This window comes from Ambystoma mexicanum, chromosome 4p (assembly GCF_040938575.1).
Source record: "Ambystoma mexicanum isolate Mex_15411 chromosome 4p, UKY_AmexF1_1, whole genome shotgun sequence".
Classification (NCBI taxonomy): domain Eukaryota; kingdom Metazoa; phylum Chordata; class Amphibia; order Caudata; family Ambystomatidae; genus Ambystoma; species Ambystoma mexicanum.
The window spans coordinates 539,743,671-539,770,671 of record NC_090927.1 but is presented as its reverse complement, the minus strand read 5'-3'; the positions used below and the strand labels follow the sequence as shown (position 1 = coordinate 539,770,671).

Genomic DNA, 27,001 nt, shown 5'->3' with positions numbered 1-27,001 from the left:
GGGTGTTAAACGAGTAGCAACGTGTGGCCCCTACCATTCAAGAGAGACCCTATTCATGCTCCGCACAGTGCAGGAGCACGCGCTTGCCTGGATTCATACAAGCGTCCGCCACGGTGGACCCACCAATTCATGGCTTTTATTTTCACTGGTCAGGTGCCCCAAGTACGAAATGCTGCAAGAACCCAACAAATCAATTCATGAAAAATGTTGCAGGGTTGCAGCACAATAACGAGTGAAATTACCATAGTCACGTTGCCTTCTGGTCACCCCCATACCTATTTCTGCTGCAAAATTGAAGTGTAACATATTTTTACCACCCAGCAATAATCTTCATGTACCGTACCTAATGGAGAGGAAATGGTAAATTGCAATACACCTAGCAATTTTTTTAAAACACTGTCAACTTTCCTCACCCAACATCACTCCTCGGTCATTCACGCTTATTTTAAAGAAATACAGAGCCTGCAAGTGATGGTCTGAATTCTGGATCTTAGCTTGCATTATTTTGAATTCCTGCCATGCAAATGCAGTGGTATTTTCCCCTTCAGACTTCAAATAGATTCCAGCATGCAAAGTGATGTGACCTTACCAACTAGGGCTGGCTGAGCAGCTAACATCCTGATATGCGACAACTTTAGCTACCTGTAAACCATACTACTACTTGAAAGGCACATTACAGAACCTCCTGTTCTGCTGTACACCATGGGATTAAATCTGCAGCTCAAAAGAAACAACATGTTTTCTCCATCCACCAAACAGTCATCAATAGAATATGCAGCCCTGGAAAGCATGTTCTTTGTATTCCGTTTTTGTTCCCTTCAATGCCATTATGCATTGAGCAGCTACCCTGGGGCAGTGTATGGGGGTTTTTCCTTTCAAATGTAATTGTATCATACATGCATCTCAAAACAACCCGTGACCGAATGCAAACTGCAACCTGAATGAGACCTCGCTGTAATGCTCCGCTCCAGAAACTCGGCTTTAAATCCGACTGTCTCCAGTCCCCGCCATCCTTTGCTTGTTGAGGACAGTGTGCCTTGGATATTTCAACCCATACATTGTTGCCCACCCTGTCCAAAACACCTCTTCATGGGAACTCCTTGTGCTCGCTTTAAGTAAGCCTTACCATCAAACGTTGCACTCCATGGGACCGCCAGTGTTTTTACAAAGCAGTTTTCTGAGAGTTAATGACTTTGAAGCAGTAAACGTGCTACTGGTGTAATACAAAATGCCAACCTGGTCTGCCTTCCGCCACTCGATTCATGAGCACTATGTGTCTCCTTCACTGAAGTCCTGTTAAAAACAAGGATTGGTAAAGCCAACAGTTGTGTGTAAGTTATAGACATGTGCCAGGCACTGCTATTAGATGCCCAGGTACTCGCACCATTTTGCACCTGCTACCAACAATAGTTAGTTCATACGACTACGGAGGTGCCTAGCAACTGCCTTTCCCATGCCTAAACACAATCTCAAACTGTTGGCATTGCCACTGCTCGTTTCATTTTGTTGAGATTTCTACATGGGTTACAACACTTTAGTCAGTGTTTCTGCACACCTGGCGTGCCTAGAACAAGGTACAGGTGACAGAGCTGCTCCATTTCCTTGCACTGAAGATCACTTCATTTCTAGGGGTAGTTTGAGTGTCCAGATAGCTTCTTCAAAAGCATCGGTATTTGGAGCAATTACATCTCTCCTTTGAGAAAAACTGCTGCACCGGGATTTTATCTCATAGTGATTAAGGATGGTTGCTCCTACAATGCAACAGTGTGCCTGCCAGCTTTAGTATGTTTGCAGTGATGCCATGGTTGTCTGGTTCGGTGTAACGGATCCTTTAACTAGGTCAACTGTTAACATGTAGTTACCCGGTTGTGTGATAGCGCAGCCTGATTACCCCGTCCTGGGATCTTGATGCCATGGTACCTGGTTGTGTGATAGCGCAGCCTGCTTACCCCGTCTTGGGATATTGATGCCATGGTACCTGGTTGTGTGATAGCGCAGCATGCTTACCCCGTCGTGGGATATTGATGCCATGGTACCCGGTTGTGTGATAGCGCAGCATGCTTACCCCATCCTGGGATATTGATGCCATGTCAGTAGAAATCGGCCGTCATTTGCCAAAAAGCAGGGTTTCCCCCTTAGACTCTCTTCAACACCTCACACCTGCTTACCTTCAGCGCATTTATGTTGTAAATCACAGCTGGTACTAAATAGGTTTTGGTAGTGATGCGGCGAGGGCACTTATGCCATGCTTTCTTTTTGAAAGCTGGTAGGTGTACGGCCCAATCAGGATAAGATTTTATGTCATGCAGAACATGGATATGACGAGATGATCTTAAACCATCAACACCAACCTTATAAATCCCCGCTTTGCATATACTTGAAAGGTATGCAGTCTTTATAACGAATCTTTTATGAAGACATACATGCTTTTATACCGAAACTTTTATAACGAAAACACATAATGAGATTATATGTGTGGGTGGGGTAAAGGGTTACATTTTTTGGGAAAACGGTGGGGGTGGGAAATAGGGGCTCCCCCCCCCACAAAAAAGTGTTATTTTGTTGTTATGAAAGTGTTGGTATATGTGAATTCTACATAAAATGGGGTTCTAAAGATATGTAACCTACTCGAAACAGGACGCATCGGCATTGCTGCCCTCTGTCCTTACAAACAAAAGTGCAAGCCGGATTCCTTCCCATTGTGCTGACGCCATCAGATGAAAAACATAATTAGAATTAATTATAAGGGCTCTTTTATAACGCACTCTATACCGGAGACCACTTTCTAAGCGTGAGACCGTGATTCGAACCTGCGTTGCTATGCGTTCTCTCGTTGCCCCGGAGCTATCCTCACGAGCAGTGTGCTGAGCAATAGCGCGTGAAACCAGGTGCCCATAACATGAGCAATATAAAGTGAATGAGAAAAATCATGAAACATTCCCTTTGAAATACTACCAGCATCAGTAGGAGAAAATGTGCAAGAACAGCCAAGAATATATCGAAGATTTGTGCATAGATCTTGTTGCTACTATAAAAACCTCTTTATTGAATACAAATACATGTATTGCTCCATCTTTCCTAGAAACAACAAGGAACCATGTCTAAATAAAGGTAGTGACTAACACCAGGTCCCCAATGCTGTTGCTATTTGTTTCAGTGGTAATTATTGCGCTTGATCACATGCTCAGGCTGAGTTCTTTCCCGCTTCTCTTCCACCCCAGCTGGATCTCATTTGCCATTAGTCACCCATGAGGTCCGAGCCCGGCTCCCCTCTCTCCACGTCCCTGGCATTTTCCACATCCCCCCCCCCCCCTCCCCGAGTGCTGCCCCTGAGTAACTCACAAACTAACAGCATAATTGCTCAAACTTTCAGCTCTGCCCTCAGGTCCTCACTGACCCACTCAAACGTGCTCTCTCAGCACTAATTTGAATGCATCCTCACTGCCGAAAAAGTGAAAAGACGAGCAAAGGGTGTTGGGAAGCCTACCTCACTGATGTCTATTTTATGGTAAGCTGAGACACATTTCCGTTTAAGGGCACATCTTTGATGCTTTTGGGCTGTTCTAAAAGCAATTAATATGCTGCACACAGTATTGTGCACCTCTCCATATGCTAGTTGCACCTGTTACCTGTCATTGGCAACCAGATGAGAACATGGGGGGTGAGAAGATGGGTGTGAGAAAGCCACTGACAAACGTGTACAGAGTTTCCAGTGGGTCTCAAGCAGGAACAGGTCTTCTGTGATTTTGCAATCTAACACAGCTCCACAAAGCTACAATCAAGTTCCCGAGCAGCCACACATGAGACAACGCCAAGAGGGATAACCGTTCTCCTGGACACGAAAAGGCACCAATGCTGAGAGAGACTGCCCATCTCTCAGGAGCACTCTGGTCACCCCCTTTCCCAGTAGGGTAATTATCCTGAAAGTTGCACTCACTCGCCAAGTGCTAGTTATATTTATTCAAAACGAGGGGGTGGGGGTCTGGGAATCTCTCTACCAGCACGAACACAGCCCAATGACCTGTTCTTGGGTGAATAACCGCTGGGAGAGACTCTATCAAGTCTTTAGCTAGCCTCACTGTCCCTTTCACAGAGAAGAAATGTCCCTGCATATCAGCATTTGTCCTGCCCAGGTGCAGTCCAGCACCGAAATACTAGGCAATTCTCCTCTGAACAAGAGTACCAACAGCAACCCCATACACGTGTTTCAGCCTTGTTGGGCATCATCAGTGAGGTGGAGCTGTGCCTCTTTAAGAACAGTGAGCAAGGGGTCCACGTCTGGATCGCCCAGGTAATTTAGGGTGAGACCCAAAGTTAATTTATGCAAAACCTGGGAGGGGGGTCTGGGAATCTCTCTACCAGCACGAACACAGCCCAATGACCTGTTCTTGGGTGAATAACCCCTGGGAGAGACTCTACCAAGTCTATAGCTAGTTATATTTGTTTATTTACTGAGATTTTGGTTCAGTGCTGGCCCTAACCAAAGTCTTGGAGTGCCTTACAAGTTTCAAATCTTGAAAAGGTGGGAGGTAAAACAAAATGTTTTCAGGATAGGATAGAAAGATTGGGATAAGTGGTAGCAGGGCAGATGGAGGGGTTGTGTGTAGGGAAACAGGTCTGTTTTGAGGCTCTTTCTGGAAATGGTGATGGAGGGTGCAGTGCAGATGCAAAGAGGTCGGGTGTTTCATGCCCTTCGTGGCCAATGGGTAAATGCTTGTTTTTATTTATTTAAAGGGCCCCCGAAAGACGCGGGATCGGGGTGACATACATTTTAGGTGCATGTTAGTTTATAGAGTGAAATGTGTAGGAGATGCTCGCTTGCTTTTCTGGTGTTTGTGCGGGTGGTCGGTTTGATTTTATAGTGACGATAAATTGAGTTTTCACAGTGGATGGATTTGAAAACAATGCAAAGTCCTTTGAAGGCAATTCTTTGGGGCATGTGGAGCCAGTGGAACTGGGCAACAGGAGGGGTGATGTGTGAATGTTTGGTTAGGGGGAGGATGAGTTTGGCTGCAGCATTCTGTATGGCTTGCAGGGGGCAGGGTGCTGCTGGGGAGTACAGTGAGGAGAGCTTTGTCCGAATCCAGCTTGGAGAGAACAAGTACTTGGACTGCGATGCTGATGTCCTCAGGATGAAGGATGTGTTGGAACTTGCGTAGGAGGTGTACTCGTAGATTGCATGTTTTGGTGACAGCTGCTATGTGGTCTGTGAAGGAAAGGGGTGGTCCGATGGTGAAGCCAAGAGAATTGACGGTCTGGAGAAGAATATGTGTGGGATACCCATGGCAAGTTCTTTGATCCTTGGGGTGAGCTTGGGTTTGTGTCACAGGACAGATGAGGAGGTTGGATGCCTATCCAAGTGGTGATGGTGCAGGGATCGAAATTAAGATTGGATGAACAGTAGCCGAATGCAGATTCAGGGTATCCTGCATTAACCAGTGAGAAGGAGCTACTACTTGGGTACTAGGAGCTAGTACATAGCCTTCTGCAAATCTAACTTACACATAAGATAAAAACTTACATTGTGTCCATTATTTATAACCCCTTGAGCTTTATATGTCATATAGGTGTGTCCTAAGGCCTATTTATACTTTGTCGCAAACACACAGACTTAATGTCTCATAGGTGTGTTTGTACAGCATCAATGAGTCTGGGGAGTCAAGAGTTGTACCTGGTAGCGGTTGGTGTCACAGGCTCTTCTGGGCTACAAGCAGGAGCTAAACAGCTCCTCTCAATTTCGAACCCAGTGGTGGGAGAAGCTTTTGAGACTGTGGAGTGGTGAGGGAGATGAAATGTGTGCCGTCTGCGCATTGATGTAAATGGACATGGTGTTTGCCATGGGTCTGTCCAGATGATGCAACATATAGGTTGAGGAGGAATGGAGACTGGGGGGGCCTTGCAGGGCCCCATACTTGACCGGAGAGGGGTCAGATCGAAAAGGAGGAATAGAGACAAAGGGTGTCCTGTCTGCAAGGAAGGAGGGGAACCAGAAGAGAATTGTGTATGAGAGTTTTCATCCTGTGGAATAGGATGTACCAATGTCCTTTTAAAAACTTTGAACAAATGCAAACGCCTAGCTGGTTCTGAGAGGGACTACTGTAATGGTGAGTTGGTGCAGTGTAAAATATTTGTTGTTAGCATAAATTAAATGGGGAACCAAAAAAGGGGTATTTTTGTTCACTTTGCAGGCATTTATGAACATTGGAAATTCGCACAGACAATCCCCTCCCAAATGTAATTAAAAGGATTTCCAGAATTACAAGTTGCCGAGATCACCATTTCTCCTGCCCGAGAGTCCATTTTGGTGGCATGTTCACTTCCGTCTCATGCCCATTCTCACCTCATTCATTGGAACCTGGCTGAAGGAGCCCATCAGTGCCAATTTGTGGGCCCACTGGTATTAAGGTTTCTTGGGTATGGCTTGGGTCTTGAAATCTACCCTCCCTGCTACTCAGTCTTGTGGTGTCCTTACTGTGACATGAAGCACTGTACCAGGTGTGACATAGCAACATAACTTGAGAGAAGGGTGCTAGTCAGTCATTCCATACAGAAGAACAGACATATAGCCCTTCTCTCCCTACCTACCTTGTTTGGTCGCACATCTACCTATACTTTTCATATAGTCCACTGAGCACATCCTACATAGGGAGCTAGCTTAGACTATTTCCTAACTATAAAAGGCCAATATTAATATACTTTGAAATCCTACTTCAAGTAAGGCACAGTCCACTCAACTTGACCTAAAATAAAGTCTAGAATGGCTTGACATGAAACAAATTCTTAATTTTGACATCTAGGTACCAGTGCTTTTTTAAAATTATTTGACCACTCAATTCCCTTACCTTCTGATACCAACAACATTTAACTATATACACAGTCCCATAGTTGACTGTGCCATTCTTGGCTCAGGTTGGCAGCTACAGAATGAACATTCTGGAGTTTGACCTGAGGTAGACACGCAAGCAAAAAAGCCACCAAACGTCCAAGATTGCCTGAGCACTCCCTCCAAACCGTCATGTATCCAATATTACATTGCGTACTAACGTACAATTAGCCATATCTGCCCTTGAAACCCAACCCAATTATCACAATAAAATCAGAGCCCTCTTCAAAGCAGTCAAGCACTGCATCAACTCGTCACCGGACCCTGCCATGCCACACTCCATCGAAAAATCCACCACCAGCAACACCTTCATCAATAAAATCAGCAGGATTTGCCAGCACGGTATACACGCATTTCACTGCGGTATTTTTCATCGCCATTTTTTTTCGAAAAAAAAACTCATCGTTTTTTTTTTTGGGGGGGTTTAAAAAATTAAATATATGGTTGTGGGTGTAAGGGAATAAAACAAAAAAAAAGTGGGGTGTTGGGGGGGTAACCCCCCTCCCCCAAAAAAAGAAAAAAAACGGCGATGAAAAAACCCACGATGAAAAATACTGCGGCGAAATAACGTAGAACCCCCAGCACATAGACACCAGCTCTGCCCCCACAGACCGACCTCACGTCCCTCCTCGCGAAATGTCCACACCCTGGAAAACTTTCAAGACTCTCTTGACAGAGTACCTGGTAGATACTCTGGCCACCCTCAAAACCACATCATATACAGATAAAATCCTCCTACCGTCCATCTTCAAGACCCTGCGTGCAGAGACTCTCCTTCCCTACCAGGAGATCAACAGCTTCCCAACTCAAGGCACCGTCCCATCGACCCTAAAGGTAGGACAAATCCTCCCTCTACTAAAGAAACCCACTCTGGATTCTGACAACCTAGGTAACTGTTGCCCCCTTCAACCATCTTCCCTTCCAAGGCAAGATCATCGACAAAGCGGTAGATGCACAACTGCAGCAATACATTGACACCAACAGTTTCCGCCAAACCTACCAATCCCAGTTCAGACCCAGATCCAGCATGGCGACAGCAACCATACAGGTGGTCGACGACACACTCAACATCCTTGATGACGGCCACCCCTGCCTCATGGTTCTACTCAACTTCTCAGCCGCATTCGACACAATAGGCCACGAGGCGCTTATGGACACCCGGCATCAGCGCACAGGGATCATCGACCTTGTCCTACGCTGGTTCAAGTCAAACCTCGCCAACCGCCAGGAGTTTGTTCAGATGGACTCCTCTAGATTGCCATTGCTACCCATCACCGGTGGAGTCACACAGGGTTCCATCCTCTCTCCAGTTATCTTCAATCCATACATGGAGCTACTGGGAGACCTCCTAGCCAAACAAAACATCCACCTCCACCAACGACATACAGGTATACCTCAAGATCTACTTCATCAAGGATATCCATAGGCTCAAAACCTGCCTCTTGCTGATCCAGTCTTGGATGTCATACTTGAAGCTCAACTGCTCCAATACCGAATTCTTACTCCTCACTAACAACACGGAACACCAAGACATACAAACCTGGCTATCAACCATGAACTCCTAGGGTTTCACACCCAAACTCACCTCTTGCGCAAAGTCCCTTGGGTTCCACATCGACAAACACATTTCCTTCAAGACACACATAGCGAGGAAACTCAGGCTGCTTGGTATCAACTCTCCTTCCTGTGGAAAGTCAAGCCCTTCCTCCTTCCAGACCGCTTTAGATCCACCGTTCAAGCACTGGTCTTATTCCACCTGGATGGGGGCAGTGCACTCTTCAAAGGCCTCCTGTCGTCCTCCCTTGTGCCCCTGAGTAGTGTCCTGCATGCAGCTGCATGCCTCATCAAGGGTCTATACAGATACGACCGGACATCACCTCACGAACTTCACTGGCACCCACTGCACGCACAAATTACCTTCAAGTCCTGCTGCAACATCTATAAGGCAGTCGCAATCAAGTCACCCAGCTACCCCGTGCAGAAAATCAGCATCTCCGGTGGACAGCGCACCACCAGAAGCCAGGACACATGCAGACTTGAAATACGCCTCTGCACAAAGGAAAGCACCAGAAAACAAGCCTTCGTTGCCTACGCTCCAAGACTGTGGAACCTCCTCCTCATCAGCATCAGACTCGTCCCCACGCTCCTACAATTCAAAAAGAACTCAAGACCCACCTCTTCAAGGAGTCTCTCCTCCTCAACACCTACACCATCATGTCGCAGCTTACGCTAGACGCTGCCCGCCCCTCTCCACCACGCCACCCGGCACAGCTGTACCCCTCCTCTATGTCCCCTCTGTTTCCTACCCCACCACTGCCTATCTGTTGTGTACCCCAAGCGCTCTGTTGCTTCTCGAAGCTAGAGCCATGTTCGATAAATCCCATAATAATAATAATCACAACCCTTTAGGACAAATATCCCTCCTTCCCATTGCATGCTCCAGCCAACAGGTGTGGGGTGTAATCAAAGGCCCCAAACCAACAGAAATGAAGAGCCCACTAGGGAAATGACCTGCCAGCATTCAAAAACCTGCCCTCTGAAAAGGGGCCTATTTAGGCAAACTATGTGGGTGTCTTTCTGCAGTTGAAATCCAGAGAAAGCAAACAAAAATGTAATCCAAGTGCAGATTGGAAAAGTACATCACATTACTGGCTGAGAAATAAATGCAGCATTTTCACTGAATCTGCCAACCATCAAAAGGTGGTGCACTGACAATTCAGACTCACTTTTCAGCAGAAAAACTAACAGCAGATAAATAAAAGTGTATTTTATTAATGACTGAAAGAAACAGCCCTGTATTTTCAGCGCAAAAGCAAAGTGGACCATAATCAGTAAAACACAGTGTCAAAGAATCAAGGCTGATGTTAGAACATTCAATATGTGAGTTCCTTTCAGCCAAGCGCAAATGATGAGTTTCTGGACAAAAATTCACAAAGGACTCCCCCACTGAAAGCTTGGCTTGCAGCCCCACTATTTACAACTGCAATAAAATGTGGCATGCCCGAATGGTGTCGAAAACCAAATTTCCCGAGACCTGCTATCTCGGAGGGCAGTTCTGCGCAGGCCAAATGTTTTAGGCAGTGCATGACTGGAATGTGGGCGGGCGGGAATGGGGGGGGGGATCTCTGCGTTTGCAGCTGCATCCCGGGTATTTACGATTTGTAGCCTGCCCTCCAAACAACAAAGAGACTAATTAAAAAGAAGAACTCTGGTCACAGACTGACCCAGAGTGGCAAATGGCCTGGAGACCAGAGAGCTAAAATTGCATAACAATGATATGCTATTAATTTAAAAGGACTATTATCATTTATGCATTTTTCTCAGCAACTAGAAGTCATACTGCCTTAATTTTCGTGTCATTTTTCAGATAATATCCAGGTGGTTTTGTTGAAATAAAATTAATCTACCTGCAACTTAGGGAATTGTAATGGCCAGCTAATAGGTGTTCCTGGTTGCATTGAACATGTCCCGAATTTGAGGATTGCCATGCTGATGGAGGGCAAAATTAGGGATGTGTGGGGTAAATCACATGTTCCCAACTATTATGCTTTTTGTAGAAACGGCTGAAAATTGCCAAACGGCCGTGCAACATAGTGCAGATCCGGCGGTTTTATTAAATACCCATGATTAGCTGTAGCGGAATATGACAGTTACTAGGAAATCACAAAGTTTGACACATAACTATTTCTTGCAAAAAATTGACATGAAAACAAAAGGGTATTGCAAATAGGAATTGCCATATGTCTGCTCCAGACTCCTAAACAAATCCTTAAGAGAGAGGCTGGACTTGGGGGTAGAGAGAAGGGCAACTGTCCAATCCTGGTTGCATGAATTCTTGCAGGGCATCGCCCAGTATTAACATCTTGGCGGCATCACTGGTATATAAAGTGGAAGCACTATGAGATTGCATCTGGGTGGAGCTCTCTATTGCTGGGGAGACCTAAACCCTGAAGCTGGTGAAGAGCTGGTGGCCATCCTTGAGAGTGAGGTGACCAGACCCCTGCACTGTTCTCCCAGAGGGTCCTGAAACACAGCTGGCTTTCCTGAACTTTAAACAGCGGTTTTAAATGTAAGTAGAATTGTGCCATTTGAAACCAAAGGTGGGGAATCCGTTTTCTTAAATCCTTTACCCTCATAGTGGGCTGGGAACTGTATAGATCCTCCTTAGCCTATTTAACTAAAATATTAATGTAATTAATTCCACTTGGCAGAACACCATGGTGTGAATTTTGGTCAAATTCAAAATTAACAAACCTCATTCCCAGTGTGCACCGAAAACTATAGACTGCAATTCAATTGGGTAATCCTATGGGTCCAACTTATCCTAACACAGGCCTTTAAGTCGAGTGGGGGTCTGAAATCCAAACTTTTCAAATAATCCCAATTTTTACTGTCCAACTCCCTCAACACAGACTCTTCAGTGAGGGGGGATCTGAAAAAAAACCTGCTAAATCACCCTGTCTTTATTGTAAACCAAAAGCGTGAGTGAAATCATAATTGCCATATGCATTTGTACCAATATATAAACCAAACTTTTAGCCTTTTAAGTTTAGTTTAGTTTATTATTTGATAATGCGCTCCGAACCCAGGGGTAGCCGGGCCCAGCACTAGCAAGAATACTTAAGCTTAGGTTACATACATAGCAAGGATACATACATAGCAGAGATACATACAGAATATGCATTATATATATTATAACATATGTGCAATACAGATATACAAATATGCAGGAGATACAAAATATGTGTGCCTCACATCTTGTAAGCAGTGAGGTCATTAGTGGTCAGGTATTGGGGGAGTCAAAGTAGTTAGTTGTCATTGATCCAAAGCCATCTTTTCACATTATGTCTGAATCTAGTGTAAGGTAGATTGGCTCTCAGTGCAGTAGGGAGAGCATTCCAGGTACGGGCAGCTCTAATAGGGAAGCTTACTCCGCCCGCTTTAGTTAGTCTAAATCTGGGAATTTCAAGTAGAGAGTGGTTGGATGCTCTAATGTAGTGAGTAGAGGTTTTCCTGATCAGTCTAGCCGAGATGTATGGGGGCGCAGTGTTGTTCAGTCCTTTGTGTGTGAGCGATAGCATTTTAAGACGAACTCTGTCACTGATTTTGAACCAATGATGGTCTTTCCTGATGTTGGAGATGTGTGCTCTACGGGCTATGTCCAAGGCTGCTCTAAGAGCATTGTTCTGTAGTATTTGCAATTAGTTTATGACAGTTTTATTGGCGCCCGCGTATAGGGCATTACAATAGTCCAGTTTGGACATGACTAAGGCATTGGCTATTGTGATACAATTGGTTTTGGACAAGTAGGGTCTACAGGCCCTGATTAATTTGCAAGTAAAGCTGTGGAAGAAGCCAGGGAATTAACTTGTTTTTTGAGGGATAAGATAGAGTCGAGGTAGAAACCTAGAGTGTTTACCTCGGTTGCCACTTTGATTATATTGCCATCTATATTGAAGGCAAGATAATTAGGGCTGAGTTTTTTGAGGTTAGAGTCTGAACCCAAAATCAGTATTTCAGTTTTGTCGTCATTCAGGCAGAGGCCGTGGGAGGCCATCCATGCCTGAATGATGAGGTAAATCTTGTTAACTAGAGCTGTGTCTTCAACAAAGTTGCCAGATAGGGGTATGAGGATCTGCGTAGCGTCCGCATAATTGGTATAGGATACCCCCAGTCTGTCAAGTTTATCGAAGAGTGGCTTAGTAAAGATGTTGTACATAGTAGGGGAGACGCATGAACCTTGTGGGACGCCACAGGTGATATGTATTGAGTCCGCTGAGGCTAGTGGAGAGAACACTCTTATCGTACAGTTGGCTAGGAAGGATTGTACCCAGGCTATAGCTTCACTTGAGAAATGGGCTGCAGACACTAGATGGTTGCACAACACTGCATGGTCCATTAGGTCGAGGGCCGCCGATAAGTCAAGGAGGAGGAGCATAGCTGTTTTACCTTTATCCTTCAACTCGTCGATTTGTGCCGTTTCAGTACCATGGAGTGGTCTGAAGCCAGATTGGCGTGATCCTAATAGTTGATTTGTCTCCAGATAGTTTTGGATCTGAAGGTATGCTACTCTGTCGATGATTTTAAGGAGAAATGGGACTGTGGTAATGGGCCTGTAATTGGTCGGGATGGCTGGGTCAAGGGTCTGTTTTTTAAAGGAGAGGCAGTACCCAAGATTCTTTGAGGTTAGTAGGTACAGAGCTGCATCTGAAGGAGGCATTTATTAATTTAGAAATGAAGGGCGCTAAGTCTCTAGCTGCATCCTTAATAACTTGTGCTGGGCAACTGTTGCCTTGGCAGTTCGAAGGTTTCAGCAATAATATCACCTTTTCAGTTTCCAGTATGTCTATATTGGTAAATCTGAAAGGTTTGTAATTACTATGATTGTCTATTCTGGCCGTATCGATGATGTGGGAAGTATCGGTTCCAGTGGGGTTCAAGGATGCTTTCTTCTTGGCAATTTTGGATTGGAGAGTTGTGATTTTATTAGCTATGGTGTTTTGGATGCTGGTGCACCATTGTTCGTCCTTGGGGACGTTATCTATAGGAGCAATCGGGTTTTCCATTTCTCAGAGGATGGAGAAAAGTTCTTTGGAATTAAGAGTTGGCTTTACTAATTCTCTCATTGAATGTATTCTTTTTGGTTTGGATTATTTCCTTCTTATATTTTTTAGCCAAGTTGTCAAGAAGAGTTTTGTTCTCAGCTGAGGGTGTGTGCCTCCAAATAGCTTGGAGTTTACGTTTTTGGATCCGTAATTCTTTGAGGTGAGGGGTGAACCAAGAGTTCAGGTGAGATTCTCGTTTGCTTTTGCGTAGTTTGATGGGGCAATAGTGTCCAAGGCTTTGGACATAGTGTTATTAAACGTCTCCACTTGCATATTAGGGTCATTATTGGAAGCGCTAGCAGTGAGAGCTGGTAAGAGGAGTGGGAGCAGTTTTTCAGCTGCGATTTCTTTTTTTGCTTCTAGTAGGCATAGGTGGTACTGTTTCTAGCTTATCTGATATAGGCGGCTCTATGGTAGATGAGAAGCATATGAGGTGGTGGTCGGTCCATGTTTGTGGTAAAATATTAGAGATGGTAGATGCACAGTTACGGTTAGCTATCCAATCTAATGTCTGTCCTTTTATATGTGTCGGGGCTAAGACTTTTTGGGTAAGGCCATGATCGACTAAGATTGATTGGATGGAGTGGGCCCGTTTGTCTTCATTGTCGTTGAAACCCAGGTTAAAAAGTCACCTAGTAGAAGGAGTTGGGTGGAATCTTTGATGATATTCGTAAGAAGGCTGGATACGTCTTCCTCAAAGTTACCTAGTGGTCTGTACACCAGCAGGACATTTAGTGTACTGTTATTAAAGATGGGTATTTTAGCAGAAAGAAGTTCGCAAGAAGTGATGGCTAAGTGTGGGGTCAGTCTAACCGCTAATTTAGTTTTGGCTATGATGGCCAGGCCGCCTCCTCTAGAGTTGGGCCGATCGACTCTTAGTATATTGTAATTATCTGGTATAGCAATCATAAGTGCAGGGCCAGCGGCGTCATGGAGCCAGGTCTCAGTGATAGCTAGGAAATCAAGGTTGTCCGTGGCTAGTATGTCAGCAATTTCCGTGTTATGTGCTATGAGAGACCTCGCATTGATGAGGGCTCGTGATAAAGTAGGAGTTGTGATTTTTTTTGTTTGGATGAGTCTAGGATTAGGAAGTTAGGTCCCTTCTGGTTGTGAGAGAAGTCAGTGTGTATTTTGGGGCGCCTTTCAGGTGCTGGGGCAAAAGGGTTAGCGTTAGAGGCAGTGAGGGTTAAGATAGAGCCATGGGGTCTAGTTCTTTTGTTTTTGAGGTCATATAGGCGTGGCAGTCTCGCTCTGAAATCTTGCACAGCACTATAGATGTAAATTGCTTGTGTTTCATACCAGTTTGATTATTTCTTGAAATTAAATCTATATAAAGCAAAATATTGTGATTTGCATTTTTACCAACCAACTTGCTGGATTTGTGTAACAAGAAGTTTAATTGTGAGCCACAAAGAACATGGTGTGTGTCGTTTTAGTATGATCTCTATTGTTGATCATTCAAATAAATACACATATTTCCTATACCCTGGCCTGGTTCTTGGCTCGCTGTGGGCACAGTGGGGAGGGAGAGATTTGGTTGTGTCTATATGAGTATTCATTAAGGCCAGTGCTAAAAAACGTAAGCGAGTATTGTAGGGCTCCTTCATTGTGGGGGTGGGGAGGTCCCCAGGTAATGCGTGGTCTCAATATAATGCGACAAAGGACTAGCACACAACCATTCTATCACACAACATTTTTTCCCTGCTGCATCCCTCCCTGCCTGTGTTTGTAGGATCTATTTTCCGCTTTCCCATCCTTTGTATTGCCTCGCTCATGTTCTTTCTTCTAGTAGACCAAGATCTGGGTACGCCCGGCGGGGACATGGCCACAATATGCCACTGCACAGGCGAGCCTAGGCACTCTGAGACTATTACGGTAGTAATGTGATACAATACTAAACCCTATTAACATAACATACAGACACAACAAGGAGGAGAGATACCCTTCACTTCCCTGCTGTAACATCAGAATGTTCTGCCATCCCAGATAGGATGATAAAAGCACTCCCTCTTCTACACCCATGTGTTCTTTGAGCGTTCTTGCTGGTCACATTGGTTCCTGGGCAGCAAAGCAAGTGTGGTCAATTTAACCCAACTTTCAATGGTGTATGGACACAAGTGGTTCTCCCACAAGCAGCGGCAGATCAGAATTCGAGCAGAGACAGAAGCAGAATGGTTGGGTGGGTGGAAAACTTCATATCACCCTGCAGTCTGCATCCCACCTGACATAATATCGTTAACAAATGTAAAAACGTAAACAATGTAGCAAACCCCAGAACCAATACACTGGCAATTCCATAACCTGCTGCCTTTTTTCTAAAGAAATTCTACCGTGATTGGTCGTAGGGTGAAATATGAGTCTTGTGCCATGAAGAAGTTAGAATGTCCACACAACAGAAAGGAGCCCTCCCTGAATTCAAAAGCAACGCCGGGCATCTGAAAACAGAGCACCATAGACGCCCCCGCCCAAGCGTCAGTACACCAGGTCTCCCGCCAGCAAATAAACAGGCTGTTTCCTCGGCCACCACATCAGAGAGGCTCTCGTACGCCGCAGACTGGGACCTGCCATCACTCCGACCACGTACTGGATGAGGACCCCGGCACCATGCTGCAGGTGTCCTCAGTTGGCACTGCATTAGCATATTTTCTTTTTTTTTTTTTTTTAACGCAGGCATCGTTGATACAGAGCAGGCGTTTCACAAAACCAGAGCATTCTGCCGACACTGCATCATATTGTTAACGATTAGAACACAGAAAACCTCATCCCACATAAAACACTTCACAGGCGTGTTATGATTTAAACTTAGATCACATTTACATCGAAATCAATGGCCCTGGAGGTTGCTGGCATGTGGCATTCACGTTGGCTGAACGATCTTGTTCACGGACCTATCATGGAAAATTAGCAGCTGTGATCATAATTCTAACCAATCCAATAGCATTTCGCTCAACGCCCACACCCTCAAGACCCCAAAACACGGTTCCGAATAAACGGCAGTGCTTTAGATCTGCCCACGGTGGATTTGGCTTGCCATTACACCGGCACGGACGCATATTCTGATCATGGACTAGGTTCTAGTTCCTCCAATGGCATGCAAATCTCAATGCATTCTTTCTCCTTGATCATTTGGGCTTCCATCGATTTGGGTTTGTTCGAAACCCCATGCAAATCCCACTATCCTGTGTTGGCTGTGCCCAGTTCAATCAGTGGCCAATGGAACACTAATTCAGATTGGGGTTGCAGCCGCCGCTGAATACAGCTACAGCTGCTATTTAACTTTCCCAGCAGCGCCCCCGCCGCATTACGCCCTCACGCACACACAGTACTTGAAGCATGGGGTCTGTCAGCCAAGTTTCAAAAGGAATTCTGCGAGCCAGTTAAGAATAAGTGTGGGAGGCTTTCCATGACTTGTGCTTCATTGAAATGTATCAAAGCGGGCAGATTTGTCTGCAGTGCAATGCTCTCAAATGGGGGGGTGGTGTGTGTGTGTGTGTGTGGTGTGTGTGGTGTGTCCCCCCCCCAAAATGCTGGCTAATCGAACACCCAAGGTTACACGCACTGCTGATCATTATAAGAGTTATATCAAGGAATCTGACCCGTGAGACGTTGGGCCATTACATACTGTGAACACGGGTGTTGTCAAAGACGGCACCCCCATATTTCAGCGCATAACAAATTAGGCTAACCCTGGACAAGCAATTCTTATTAAAGCATGCATTTCAGAGCATTGTGTGAGACCTACTGATATGTCTGGGAATGACAGCCTAGGACCCCCGAGCATCACCGGTCCTGGCCTAATCTACTAGCATAGTGGCTCTTTCCACAGCCCTCTTGGTAAGAGACCGGCAACCCGTGTACCTCCGTGGACCATCTGTGGAGGGCATGCACATTCCTTCGAACATGCTTCTCCAGACATATGCGAAAGTGAAACTGTTTGAAAATGCCCACCTTGTTGAACTGTGTAAGCATCAGCCTACGGTCACAACCATTCCACACCTGATGGATTGCGCAGATATCACACAAAAACCGGTGTTTGCTGCAAACCGTCCCATTATTAAACAGTCTCCTGCTGTGCAAGGCAAGCCACCACGAGCACATGTGCTAGCATTGCAAACCCGGTGTGCTGTGGTTCGTATCTATACACAAAATGTAATCGCTTGGCAACAGGACTCACACACAAGAACAGATACAAGCCGCTGTTCTTTCAAATATCATTATCCGAAGGGCAACATGATAGGCATGCAGCCTTACCCCTTTCAAGGCTGGCATTCTAATGTATCCATCACTTTAGCAGGTTCGGCTTTGCATGATGAAGTCTCGGTCCCAGGTCGGATAGCATGGGATGTTACTGCATCGCTTCCAGATCATTTAATATTCCCGTCGTGCTTCCCATGCGCTGCTGAAGCTGCCGCTGCCGCTGCTGCTGCTGCTGCTGCTGCTGATGCTGCTCACCCTCGATCAGCAGCAGAACACACCACTGGACGAGCAAGTTGGTGTCAAATGTGCGCGCAGGCGCAGTAACCCTCGGCACATCTCATCGCAGCAGCCATATTAGTGCGGTCTTTCGCGCAAGATAAACCAGCAGGCAAGAGACTACGAGGAGGCGGGCTAATTTTACACTCTGTTGACAACCAATCAGGCTCGCAGATTTAGTCGCCTGCTAGGTGGGTGATTACTGCGCGTGCCCTCTGTATGGGCGTTGGATTGGAAGTAGGAGGGATCAAGGCAGCGGGTGTTGGATGACTTTACAGCCAGGAAGCTCTGAAGTCAGCAGATGATAAGTGCTTGGACGTTTCGTTTTCATTAGATGCGGCAGAGGTTCGAGAGAGCGGCTGTTTTTCCATGGGAGGCTGGGAACATGTCTGGCAGAAGGAAAGAAGGTAGGAAGGAGTGGATTACGACGGTCAAGGGTGCCGCAGATAGATACTGTGCCTCCCCTGATGTTCTGTTTTCGCACTCGACTAGAAATTTGTTTAACGGGCACCCCCAGTTCCACAGAGCAGCACACTCCTCTCACTACATGTATGTTATGTTATGTTAATTAGCTTTTATACTGCGCACCAAGGGATGGAATTAGAAAAAAAGAACTAGTGGTACTCTGGCTGCATCCAAAAAGGAGGGAGTGTGATGTTAGGCAGGGGTGGAGCCACCCTCAACATTTTGGGGGAGCTGGATGGCAGTTTTTTAAACTGTTAATGAGACGGACATTAGACCTATTGCGCTACTGATTAACCCCCCCTCAACCCCCTCCGTCTTCCACCCCCTGCCCAAGCCCAGAAGGCTGAATAGATATTACACTTTGCTTTGGCCCATTAGATCCATCTTTCACTCCAACTCTCCAGAGGCGTAGCCAGGATTGGGTAACAAGTGGGGCCTGGAGCACATGTAGTAGGGCCCACACCAAGAAGAGCCCGTAAAAGGAAGGGCACTTGTTCTGCCCCCAGCCAAATGCACAGTAGTGACAGAGAGAAGTGAGGGAGGGTGAACCAATCACAGGGGAGTTGTCCGCTTGAGAAAAGTTTTTAAATGATGGGTTAAAATAGTGCATTTTTCAGTACACTTTCTTTGATAAATTACGTAAAAAGCAACACAGTTTACTATCAGTTTTGGAGGGTAAGAAATGAAAAGTCCATGATGCCAAGTCACCAACAATGCGCATGAGCATTTTAACACACATTTTCATAATGCCTTTGCCCACTATATGCTAGTACTTTGCAAGTGTAAAAAAGCATTTTCATATCGATTGTGCTCGCACATCTCCATTCTGGTGCACCTATATATACCACTATTCCCACATAGGAAAATACTCCTGTTTGCTTTGTCCATAATGCCAGTAAGGATACTATACCAAAGCATGTTTATGCTGGCTCTGCCAACACATGGCAATATCCCCATGTAAGAACATACTCCTGTTGGCTTTGCCTTACTGCCAGTGGAAAAAAACAATGACACAGTAAGAAAACATGTTGTGGCTGGCTACACAAATACCCCACTCTCCGTATAAGAACTCTCATGTTGTATTTTCTTCCTAATGGCAGTAGAAAATGCCCCACCCCCAATGTAAGAATACTTATGTTGCCTTTGGCCTTAACATCCGTAATAAACTACAATGCTGCAGTAAGAAAACATGCTCTTGCTGGCTAGCCGATAAGATAGCTCAGCAGGCTGAGTGCATGCTGTTGTAATCTGAGTGTGATTCACAGGTTCAAATCCTGGCAAGGCCAAGTTAGCTTTTCATACTTAAACGTGACCTCCCTGATCTCTATTCTCCTCTATGGACCTTGTACTATTATGTTGCTTTTTCAGCTTGTTACCTGTACCAGCGCTGTGATACTTAAGGGTTTGGGCGCGGTCAATACATGCCATAATAAATAAAGTTAATTAAATGAGTGCCAACTTCGCTTGGGTGATACATTTTATGTAAATATGTTCTCTGTACAGCGCTTTGGCGATAGCGCTTTATAAGTGACATATTACCATTACACAAATCCCCCCCCATATTGTTGTTATTGTTATTGTTATTTTGCATTTATATAGCGCCTTATATACCATTGGTATGGTCTGAAGGTGCTGGTAGGTTGAACGCCCTTGGGAACCGAAGTTCAGATCAGTAGAGAGAGTCAAAGATGCGTGTGGGCACCATGTATGTGTGCAGCTTGTGTGGTATTCGTGTAATAGCTGCTTCTTAGCGGTAGGTGTGGTGGTTGAGGGGTCAGGAGTATGTGTTCGTTCTGGCAGGATTTATCCAGACCGGATGTGGCTGCGTTAGGCCTGAGGAGAACGCCTGGCTGGGGGTGTGTAACCAGCAGTGATTACATAGAGTGATGTGGAGTATGTGACGGATGTTGGTATGGGAACAGTTATACCGAATGGTGTCATAGTATCTCTGTGTTCTAGTTGAGTGGTGGTGTAAGGATAGAGTAAGCATAAGGTGGGTTATATGGTCATTCGAGTGTTTTCTAGAATCTTCTAACGAGGCTATTGGGAACATTTCTAAATTCAACTTTCACAAAGAGGCTATTGGGCACATTTCTAAAGTCAGTTTTCACAAAAGGCTATTGGGGACACTTCTAGGTTCAACTTTTCACAGAGGCTATTGGGCACATTTCTAAGTTCAACTTTCACAGGGGCTACTGGGCAACTTGGCAATTGGGCACACTTCTAATTCTACTTTCCACAGACGCTATTGGGCACTCTTCTAGGTTCAACTTTCCACAGAGGCTATTGGGCACATTTCTAAGTTCAACTTTCACAGGGGCTACTGGGCAACTTGGCAATTGGGCACACTTCAAATTCTACTTTCCACAGACGCTATTGGGCACTCTTCTAGGTTCAACTTTTCACAGAGGCTATTGGGCACATTTCTAAGTTCAACTTTCGCAGGGGCTACTGGGCAACTTGGCTATTGGGCAAACTTCTAATTCGGCTTTCCACAGAGGCTATTGGGCACATTTCTAAATTCAACTTTTCATAGAGGCTATCGGGGACACTTCTAAATGCGACTTTCACAGGGGGTATTGGACACACATCTAAATTCAACATTCTCAGAGAGGCTATTGGGCACACTTCTAAATTCAACTTTTCACAGAGGCTATAGGGCACACTTCTAAAGTCAGTTTTCACAAAAGGCTATTGGGAACACTTCTAGGTTCAACTTTTCACAGAGGCTATTGGGTACATTTCTAAATTCAACTTTCACAGGGGCTACTGGGCAACTTGGCTATTGGGCACTCTTCTAATTCTACTTTTCACAGAGGCTATTGGGCACATTTCTAAATTCAACTTTTCATAGAGGCTATTGGGGACACTTCTAAATTCAACTTTAACAGAGAGGTTATTGAGGACACTTCTAAGTTCAACTTTCACAGAGGCTATTGGGCACACTTCTGAATTCAACTTTATCAAAGAGGCTATTGGGCACACTTCCAAGTTCAACTTTCCACAGAGGCTATTGGGCACATTTCTAAATTCAACTTTGACAAAGAGGCTATTGGGCACACTTCTAAATTCTACTTTCTCAGAGAGACTATTGGGGACACTTCTAATTCTACTTTCACAGAGAGGCTATTGGGCACACTTCTAAATTCAACTTTTCATAGAGGCTATTGGGGACACTTCTAATTCTACTTTCAAAGAGAGGCTATTGGGCACACTTCTAAATTCAACTTTCACAGAGAGGCTATTGGGCACACTTCTAAATTCAACTTTTCATAGAGGCTATTGGGCACACTTCTAAATTCAACTTTTCATAGAGGCTAGTGGGGACACTTCTAAATTCAACTTTCACAGAGGCTATTGGGCACACTTCTAAATTCAACTTTTCATAGAGGCTAGTGGGGACACTTCTAAATTCAACTTTCACAGAGGCTATTGGGGACACTTCTAAATTCAACTTTTCATAGAGGCTATTGGGGACACTTCTAATTCTACTTTCACAGAGAGGCTATTGGGGACACTTCTAATTCTACTTTCACAGAGAGGCTATTGGGCACACTTCTAATTCTACTTTCACAGAGAGGCTATTGGGCACACTTCTAAATTCAACTTTTCATAGAGGCTATTGGGGACACTTCTAATTCTACTTTCACAGAGAGGCTATTGGGCACACTTCTAAGTTCAACTTTAACAAAGAGGCTATTGGAGACACTTCTAAATTCAACTTTTCATAGAGGCTATTGGGCACACTTCTAAATTCAACTTTTCATAGAGGCTGGTGGGGACACTTCTAAATTCAACTTTCACAGAGGCTATTGGGCACACTTCTAAATTCAACTTTTCATAGAGGCTAGTGGGGACACTTCTAAATTCAACTTTCACAGAGGCTATTGGGCACACTTCTAAATTCAACTTTTCACAGAGAGGCTATTGGGCACACTTCTAAATTCAACTTTTCACAGAGGCTATTGGGCACACTTCTAAATTCAACTTTTCACAGAGGCTATTGGGCACACTTCTAAATTCAACTTTCACAGAGGTTATTGAGGACATTTCTAACATGCTAACGATCCCATTTCTATCTATATGCGACGCAAGCTAGGGTTCAGAATTCTAAGTGTGGTGTATGTTAAGAGTACCAATTTTTATCAAGGTACGGTGCAAGCTAAGGTTCAGTTCCCTACACGTCTGGCACTAGCTAAAATTGGCAAGTAAAATCATGTGCATCGTAAGGCAGTATTTACAAATCAATTTATAGTGGTCGCAAGTTTTCCTAGGTATGTCTTGATTTAAGTCTATGGCAGTCTATGCTATGGAAGGTAAGGTAGAGTGACAGGGGCTTTCTGGGGTAGAGTGATTGCTCTACACCCCACCCATGCCATACTCACAGTTTTGTTGGTGTCTGGCTTCCTTTGCTTCCCCTGCGGACACCTGCAGACACGTCCTGGAGCCGCCAATGTAGGGGCCGCCCTTTGCCTCGGGCCCTTAGCCGCAAGGGCTGCCGGGCAGTGGGCTGCCCTGGAAGGGTCAGTCAAAGGGGCCAGCAAGCCAATCACACCACGGGGGACGGCAAGGGGGCGGGAGGAGAGGGGAAGCAGGGACACGGGGCGGACAATGCTGCTGTTCATCAGGTCTGCACGCTCGTCCGGTCTGCTCTACACAGGCGTCGGCTTCATGCAGGCACCTGCTCTACACAGGCATCCGCTCTACACAGGCATCCGCTCTACACAGGCATCCGCACCACACAGGCATCCGCACCACACTGCTATCTGCTCCACACCGGCATTCGCATCAGATGGTTGGGTTTTAGGGAAAGAGCCAGGTTTTCAGTAGTTTGCGGAAGGTCGTTAAGTCCTGAGTTAGGCGGATGTGGGGTGGGAGCGAGTTCCACAGGGTTGGGGCCAGGGCTGAGAAAGATGTTCCGCCTAACCTGACTGAGTTTGTTTTAGGAATTACTAGGAGGCCGGCTGAGCTTGATCTGAGGGTGCGGGTAGGGTGATAAGGTATTAGCTTTTTTTGAAGATAATGGGGTCCAGTTTTATGTAGAGCTCGATGGGTGAGGCATAGGGTTTTGAAAGCCACCCTGCGGGCTACCGGAAGCCAGTGCAGTGTCTTAAGGGCTGGGGATACGTGGTCCCTTGGACCGAGCGCAAGAAGCACTTTGGCTGCTGCGTTTTGTGCTCTTTGTAGTTTATTCAGTTGGTAGGCATGAATTCCGAGGTACAGGGGGTTACCATAGCCCAGTCGTGATATGACGATTGATTGGACCGCGGAGACTCTGTTAGGGAATGAGAGATATGGAAAGATGCGCCTAAGGTTTTTGAGGTGGTAGTGGCAGGACTTTGAGACATTGTTGACTTGGCGCGAGAGTGTTAGGTCGGAGTCCAGGGTGCACCCAAGATTTTTTACTGTGTTAGAGGGGGTCGGTGAGTTGCCCATGGTGGGTGGCCAGGGTAGTGGGTGCGGAAGAAAATCTGAGTTGCCGCAGACCATGATTTCTGTTTTGGAGGGGTTTAACAGGAGGTGGCTTTGGGTCATCCAGCGTTCGATGTTAAGGAGGCAAGAGGTCAGATCGGGTTGGGAGTTGGGGTTCGCGTTCAGGAACTTTAGAATTAGTTGAGTGTCATCTGCGTAATTGTAACACAGGATGTTGTGAGCACGAATTATTGGAGGGAGGGTGATCAGGTAGAGATTGAAGAGGAGGGCGGATAGACATGCTCCTTGTGGGACTCCTGTGTCAACTGGTCGGGCTTGTGATGTAAAGTTGGAGAGTGTCGTTATTTGGTGCCTGTCTTTGAGGAATGAGGCTATCCATTTAAGGGCGGTTCCACGGATTCCTAGGGAGTGGAGGCGGTCAAGGAGTATTGAGTGATTGATCGTGTCAAAGGCGGCTGATAGATCGAGAAGGATTAGTGCGGCGCATCCTGCAGAGTCGGCAGTCATTTTTAGGTCATCCCAGATCGAGGTTAGGGTGGTTTCAGTACCGTGGCAAGACCTGAATCCTGATTGGGCGGGGTCTAGGAGGTTGTTGGCTTCTACAAAGGTATTTAGTTGGGAGTAGGCTGTTCGGTCAATGAGTTTGGCGAGGAGCCTGGTGTTAGAGATGGGGCGGTAGTTTTTTGGCTCGAGAGGGTCGAGTGAGGGTTTTTTAATCAGAGGTTTGACGTGCACCAATTTGAATGCATCTGGAAAGATACCGGAGGAAAGGGAGGTGTTTATGATAGATCTTGCGTGTTCTCCTGCGCAGGTGGAGGCAAAGATTTCTTTAAGGATTGTGGCTGGGCAAAGGTCCAGTGGTGATCCAGATGGTTTGCGGTCGGATAGGAGTTTGAGAAATTGTTCTGGTGATATTGGACTGAAGGACTCGAAAATTGGTTGTGTAGTGGTTGCAGTTGGTGGGCTGGCTGGTACTGGCTGAGGTTTGCCTGGTGGTTGTAGGAGAGCCTGTTTGGTGGTCAGAGTTTTTGTCCTTTCAATGGCCGTGGAGTAGAAGTGGAGGGAGAGCGAGTCACATAGTGGTTGTGACGCGGTCGGGATGGTTGTGTTGCATGCCGGTTTGGTGAATTCGGAGATAATTTTGTGAAGTTCTTTGCATGGGTTTTTGCAGTTTAGGATTCGTGAGTTGTAATGGGCTTTTTTCGCTTTCCGGATTTCGGCTTTGTACCGGTACAGGTGTCGTGCTAAGGTGGTCCTGCTGTCGTGGGTTTTCTCTTTATGCCATTTGCGTTCTAGGTATTTGTAATGTCGTTTAGTGTTCTTTAACTCAGGAGTGAACCATCTGGGGAAGAGGCCAAGTCGGGTCGATGGTTTGCACGAGGGGGTCAGGCGCATCAGGGATGGGTTGAGCCATGAGTCAAAGGCCTCGGGGGTTAGTTGATTGTTGTGATGGTAGGTAGGTTGTGGAGACTGGAGGAGTGCTTCGGCTAGGTCCGGGGTGATTATTAGTTTCTTCCAGCTTTTGCGAGTGTTCGGAGGTTCAGAGACGAGTCTGGGAAGGGGTTCAGGTGAGTGGATGGTGAACGAGAGAATGAAGTGGTCGGACCAGATGATAGGTGTGGGCTGCATTAGATGAATCAGGGTGTTGGAGCTGAAGATGGCATCAAGAGTGTGTCCTTTATGATGGGTCGGGCCGTTTATGTGGGGTTGGAGATTAATTGCATCTAAACCGTCGATCACGGAGAATGTCATGGGGTTGGTGGGGATGTCAAGCCATATGTTGAAGTCTCCAAGAAGGGTGAGGTTAGGATGGTTTAGTTGGAGGGTGGAGATGGAGTCGCAAAGGTTGTTTGCGAAGTGTCTATCATAGCCAGGGGGTCTGTATATTATTAGGAAGCTGTACGAGAGTGAAGGGGAGAGGGATAGTTTAACAAGGAGCGATTCGCAGGATGGAATGGAGGGTTGGTTGTCGATGATTGAGGCGCGGAAGATGGATTTGAAGACGAATGCTACCCCTCCCCCTCTGGATGTGCGGTTCAGTGGGATGAGGGAGTAGTCCGGAGGAAAAGCTTCATTAGCGATTGGGCAGAAGTCTTCGGAGAACCAGGTTTCAGTGATGAAAACTAGGTCTGGTGTGGTAGAGGTGAGGAGGTCAAAGATGGAATGTCTGTTTTTTGCTACTGACCGGGCGTTAAATAGGATGCAGTTCACATCGGCAGCTAAGGATGGTCTCGGTGCTGGTGCGGGACGGGGCGGTGGTGGGGGGTGTGGACGGATAGGGGTAGGGAGGGTGATGATAGATGGGAACAGTGGGCGAGCGGTGAGATTGGCAGGGTTCTGGTGGGGTTGGGAGGCTGTGTGTGATAGGATGGACGGGTTTTGGTTAGGGGGTTTGAAAGAGGGATGTTGGCGGTTAGGAGTTTCAGTAGGAGTTGATGAGAAATCGAGGGAGAGGGGTTTCAGGCAGGGAGAAGCGACGGGGGAAGGAGGGGATTGCGGGATAGAGGAGATGGGTCGAGACAGGGGAGGCGAGGAGTGCTGGGAGATTGAGGGGGACCAGGAACGTTTCCTCTTTAGTTTCTTTGCTGCGACTGGTGTGTGGGAGAGAGTAGGAGGGTCAGAGGGTGAGCAGGAGGCAGCTTCGGTTCTTGCTAGGGCTAGGCGTGCAGTTTTTAGGGAGGGGAAAGGGTGTGGTCGGGGGGGGAGGGTGGCAGGGGTATGAGGGGAGGGCGGGAGGTGGGTGGTTGCAGGGTGGGGTGTGCTAGGTATGATAGTGAGGGGAGCGGGTATGGGAAATGCTGGAGGGTCGGGGTGGGGTTCAGGGGAAGAGTGGTTTTAGGGTTGGTGGTTGCAGGGTGGGGTGTGCTAGGCATGATATTGAGGGGAGCGGGTATGGGAAGTGGTGGAGGGTCGGGGGTGGGGTTAAAGGGAAGAGCGGTTTTGGGGTGGGGGGTTCGCCATCGTGCTCCCCTAGCTTGGTGTTTGGAGAGGGGAAAGGCAGGGATTGAGGGAGAGGGTGTGTGGGTTTGGGGGGGCGGGATGGGAAGGAAGGCTGACCGGAGGAAGGGGCTGGTTCATGGGAGATGTTTCTGACTGATTCTGGTGGAGTGGGTGCGCTCATGATTGGTGTAAGCTTAAAGGA

General features: G+C 46.3%; 1 protein-coding gene and 1 long non-coding RNA gene across 2 annotated transcripts in view; one reads left to right on the top strand and one right to left on the bottom strand.

Annotated features, from left to right (window-relative positions):
* Positions 1 to 18,041, bottom strand: part of LOC138453342 (uncharacterized) — a 2,021,223-nt gene extending 2,003,182 nt beyond the window's left edge. The window contains exon 1 of the long non-coding RNA XR_011260405.1: positions 17,740 to 18,041. This is a non-coding gene — a long non-coding RNA (uncharacterized lncRNA). The remainder of the gene's footprint in view (positions 1 to 17,739) is intronic.
* Positions 18,042 to 18,076: 35 nt separating this feature from the next.
* ERICH1 (glutamate rich 1) overlaps positions 18,077 to 27,001 on the top strand; it is a 539,909-nt gene continuing 530,984 nt past the window's right edge. Inside the window, exon 1 of the mRNA XM_069606082.1 lies at positions 18,077 to 18,368. Within this exon, the coding sequence (XP_069462183.1) occupies positions 18,296 to 18,368 (73 nt within the window). The 5' untranslated portion in view covers positions 18,077 to 18,295. The remainder of the gene's footprint in view (positions 18,369 to 27,001) is intronic.